Genomic DNA, 5263 nt, shown 5'->3' on the forward strand with positions numbered 1-5263 from the left:
GCTGTATGAGGCAAATGGTGGTCACACCAGATACAGACTGGTTTTCTGATCAACACCCCTACTTTTTTTTGGGGGGGGGGGGTATCTGTGACCAACAGATGCATACTGTATATGTATTCCCAGTCATGTGAAATCCATAGAATTGGGCCTAAGGAATGTATTTCCATTGACTGATTTCCTTATATGAACTGTAACTCAGTAAAATCTTTGAAATTGTTGCATGTTGCGTTTATATTTTTGTTCAGTGTACATTAGACATCACTTCAGTGGGTGAGGTTGGAAGTGGAACATACTCAAAAACAACACTACTGACAAAGACAATAGGCAAGATGGAATTGCATTGATCATTATCCAAATCCACTGAGAACATTTCACAACATTGGGGGTCAAATCAAAGGAGCAACAAAACTGATTTGAAATGTGAGTAATGTAAAATACTTGATCAAGCTCTTCCATTGACATGCTAAATGACGAGGTCTCATGAGCATCTAAAGGTTACCTGTGATTGGTTACAATTCTACAATGTTGCATTTCATTGGTTATTTGTCTAAAAGTCAATACATGTTCATTGGAAGGTGACACCGGAATGAAATCATTGGTCCTTTCCACATGTCTGCTGATGTAACGATATGCCGGTTGAGGGGAAACTCAGGCTTATGCATTGCTAAGGCAGTCCACATTGGATACACGAGCCTTCATTCTTTCTCAAACTCTACAGCATACGATTCAACTTTGGATAATCAAAGTGTAATTTAGGTACTTAGCTAGCTAGGCAAAGTGTTAAAACACAGACAGAATGGGCGAGGAAATGAACGATAACACGATCAACACAAATGGTGCTGCTAACAACATGGGGGACGTGAATCACACAGCAGAAAGCGATGTGAAATACTACACCTTGGAAGAAATAAAAGCTCATAATATGAGCAAGGACACATGGATTATCATCCACGATAAAGTGTATAACGTCACCAGTTTCTTGGAGGAGGTAAAATCAAAATACCACCGTTGCTAGCTAACTTAACACATTAGCTACGACCCTACTAGCTAGCTAGAATATTGGTCTCATCTTGGTTTCAAATTCATTTCGTATCCAAAGCCAACCTAAACGTCTAGCTAGATAGATAACTAACTAACTAGCTAAGTAACAATGCACTTATGTGAAGGTCTGGGTCTTTCTAGCTAGCTACCATAGCCTAACGTTAGTTATCCAACGCTCAGTCAACACAGGCTGAAGGTGGCAGCTTGCCAGCAATACCATTGGCTATTTTGGCTATTGTGTGTTTTGCCAGTTTAACTAGCTAGCTAATATATTTATATATTTTTCATATTTTTGTCATTTAGCAGACGCTCTTATCCAGAGCGACTTACAGGAGCAATTAGGGTTAAGTACCTTGCTCATGGGCACATCGACAGATTTTTCACCTAGTCGGTTCGGGGATTAGAACCAGCGACCTTTCGGTTACTGGCACAACGCGCTTAACCACTAAGCTACCTGCCGCCCTAATGATGTGGCTAACTTAACTGTGTATGCTATCTGTGTCTACCTGCATATTCCCAATAATATTAACAAAGATGGTGTAATGTTGCACCTGGAGATGCGTTATTATGGAAATTACCTAGCGTAACGTTAGCTAGCTAACGTAACTAACGTTAGTTAGGTATGCCTAGCTTAATTTGCCAAAATAATTTTGCAACATTTTGTCACGACCACTCCTAATTGTGCGCTAGGTAGTTAATCCTTGCCTGGTCCTCTTACTGTAGCTATAACTACCACAGTGGGACTTTAGTCCACTTGGCAAAGGTTACAAAACTAGCTAGGGGTTACAAGAGGTCAGTAGCCAAAAGTTGCGCAACGCACCATTTTTACATTTACATTTTAGTCATTTAGCAGACGCTCTTATCCAGAGCATCTCAAGGTATGATGTACAAATAAGTCAAAATACAATGCCAATGGCAAAGCATGACCGCAGATGCTCTGTAGCTCAGCTGGTAGAGCACGGCGGTTGTAACGCCAAGGTAGTGGGTTCGATCCCCGGGACCACCCATACACAAAAAAAATGTATGCACGCATGACTGTAAGTCGCTTTGGATAAAAGCGTCTGCTAAATGGCATATTATTATTAAAAGATGAAAGTAACCTGGGGTACCAGTCTGTTTAGCTATCATTCCACTCCATGTTAATGCTAAACAATTTTTGCCAATGGCACAGAGTACAAGGAGTGGAATGTTAGCAAAACATGTTCTGGATTTCAGGCTAAGATTAAAGGGGTTAGTTACAAGTATGACCTATTTCATGTGTTATATTATCAAGGCTGTATTTGTGAAGTAAAACCACACTGTAAGATTTGTTTAACTTCAAAGAGTGAGCCTGCCAACAAAAAAGTAAACATTGGAGCTTTAACCATTATGATGAAGCAATCTATCCCTATAATATGTAAATGCATAATCATTTCAGGATATCAGAGAATTAAGAGTTCAGAGCTTTATTTAACACATTTATCATATTTACATTTAGGTCGACATAAGCCAGCCATCCATACCATGTAGGACATCATATGCTATAATTGTGTAGTCTGTGATTACATTCCAACTATTGGTAGTGACAGATCATGATTAAGTCAACCACTTGTTTCTGTGTTTCCAGCATCCAGGAGGAGAGGAGGTTCTGGTGGAGCAGGCAGGTGCAGATGCCACAGAGAGCTTTGAGGATGTTGGGCACTCTACAGATGCCAGAGAGATGCTCATCCAGTACTACGTTGGGGAGCTCCATATGGTACAGAGATTGCTTTCTCTCAACTGTTGAACTCTCAGTTATTGCAAATTTGTTTGTTTGTTCACAAGTGTCTTTGAAACATAGTTTTCAATTAATAATGGAACAAAAACATTATCTGTGGCATGATTTATTCTGATTGTAAAAGTGTGTAAATGATTCCCTGTCTTTTAGGATGACAGGAAGAAGGATGGCGCAAAGGTAAAGTATATTTTCACACAATATTCAAGTAAATGTTCTGTAAAAATGTTTTATAATAATGTAACACCTATTTTACTAATGCTAACCCTTGAACTTTGTTTTATCAACAACAACAACAATTATCCCACAGGAAGCATTCATTACAACTTCAGGAGATGGCTCCAGGTCAGTCATAAGCGATAAGAATTTGATTATTAGGAGATGGCTCCTAATCATTCTTCACTGAGCTGTTTTTGTTCCCTGGCTGAATGTCTAAGTGCTCTTTCCTTCTTTCTCTAGCTCGTGGACCACATGGTTGATACCTGCCGTAGCTGCAGTTGTTGTGGGTATCATGTATCGATACTACATGCTGGAGCACAAGTCTTCCTGAGTCCTGACGCTGTCGTCTCTTCTCATTCGTTCTGTCTGGAGGCCTTGACATGTTTGACCAAACCCCCCTTGCATTGAACGCACACAACTTTTCAGAGGTGCGCCCCGCGTCCCACTCAACTCACACAGTGCCCTCACCTTGAAGGAAAGGGAGGGAAAGGATAAAAGAATCCCTCTGCTTACTTTTCTAGACCTCATCCAACAGGCAGTGGGGTGAGATGCATCGGGAAACTTTCTGCCCTCAGTCTCTTTAAATCGTTTTCTAATCTATTCATATTGTTTACTCACTCTGCCTTTTGTGATACTTATTGTGTGGTGTCTTTTTAAGTTACTTATTCACATGCAAGTGATCTAAACTGTCATTTATATCTGCAAACTGTTGTCGCTATCTGCTTTGTGAGACTTTTACTGTGAGCTCCAAAAGTATTGGGACAGTGACCATTTTTGTTTTGTTTTGGCTCTGTACTCAGCACTTTAGATTTTAAATGATACAATGACTATGAGGTTAAAGTGCAGACTGTCAGGTTATTTTCATCCATATCGGGTGAACCGTTTAGAAATTACTGCACTTTTTGTACATAGTCCCCCCATTTTAGGGTACCAAAGATAAATGGAACAAATTCACTAATGTGGAGTAAAAAGTTAAGTATTTGGTCCCATATTCATAGCACACAATGACTACATCAAGGTTGTGACACATTTGTTGGATGCATTTGTTGTTTGTTTTGGTTGTGTATCAGATTATTTTGTACCCAATAGAGATTCATGGTAAATAATGTGTTATTGTGCCATTTTAGTCACTTTTATTGTAAATAAGAATCGAATATGTTTCTAAACACCTCTACATTAATGTGGATGCTACCATGATTACGGATAATTCTGAATGAATTGTGAATAATGAGTGAGAAAGTTAGACGCACAAATATTACACCCCCAAGACCTCCCGAGTGGCGCAGTGGTCTAAGGCACTGCATCGCAGTGCTAGCTGTGCCACTAGAAATCCTGGTTCGAATCCAGGCTCTGTCGTTAGCCGGCCGCGACCGGGAGACCCATGGGGCGGCGCACAATTGGCCAAGCGTTGTCCAGGGTAGGGGAGGGAATGGCCGGCAGGGATGTAGCTCAGTTGGTAGAGCATGGCGTTTGCAACGCCAGGGTTGTGGGTTTGATTCCCACGGGGGGCCAGTATGAAAAATAAAAAAATAATGTATGCACTCACTAACTGTAAGTCACTCTGGATAAGAGCGTCTGCTAAATGACAAAAAAAAAAGTCTACACTTTAAGGTCATAGTCATTATCATTTCAAAACAACAAAAAATGTGTCACTTCACTGTCCCAATACCTTTGGAGCTCACTGGATTTCTCTCCATTTGTTCAGACATGTTTAGTGGCTAACCCCACCATCTCTATGCTCTAGGTCTAGGAAGTAGAAATATATTTATGTGTAATAGAGTATGGCAACACAGGTTATGGGGTCATATCTATAAGAAATAATGCTGTTTTCTTACACTGAGAAATCTGATTAGCATGTTTTTTTGTTTAGGTTGAGTTGCACACTCATCGTGAGTCTTAATTCTCCTCAAAAACTGCTGCCCAGTATTTAATTTCTGGTGACTGAACATAGGAAAAGCTAGAAATGAAGCATTCTAACAAATGTTTGCTTGAGTATAGATTGTCATGCAATTTGTCATTTGAAACTTAAAAATCATCATTGATTTGAACCAATGACTTGATTGAACAATATGCCTCATAGTTAAAGTACATAATTTATGTTCAGCTATTCATTGCGTTGCATGCATGCATCGACTGATCGAGTAGGCCTCTAAATCTCTACCTATTGCATTACAAAGGCTGCACACCATGTATATTCTCTTTTGATGTATTGGTAAGTTAAATTGCATTTATTTGGTGATACTATGCTTT

The 5263-nt window shown here is 39.7% G+C and overlaps 1 protein-coding gene across 1 annotated transcript; it reads left to right on the forward strand.

The window, feature by feature from the left end:
* The first annotated feature begins 618 nt into the window (after nucleotides 1-618).
* On the forward strand, nucleotides 619-5263 carry LOC311111618 (cytochrome b5-like). Its single transcript, XM_084154390.1, has 5 exons — nucleotides 619-988; nucleotides 2648-2776; nucleotides 2948-2974; nucleotides 3105-3139; nucleotides 3254-5263. The coding sequence occupies exons 1-5, from the start codon at nucleotides 797-799 to the stop codon at nucleotides 3342-3344; spliced, it is 474 nt and encodes a 157-aa protein (XP_084010516.1). The 5' UTR covers nucleotides 619-796; the 3' UTR covers nucleotides 3345-5263.

The sequence above is a fragment of the Coregonus lavaretus genome, assembly GCF_964263955.1.
Source record: "Coregonus lavaretus genome assembly, chromosome: 37".
NCBI lineage: Eukaryota > Metazoa > Chordata > Actinopteri > Salmoniformes > Salmonidae > Coregonus > Coregonus lavaretus.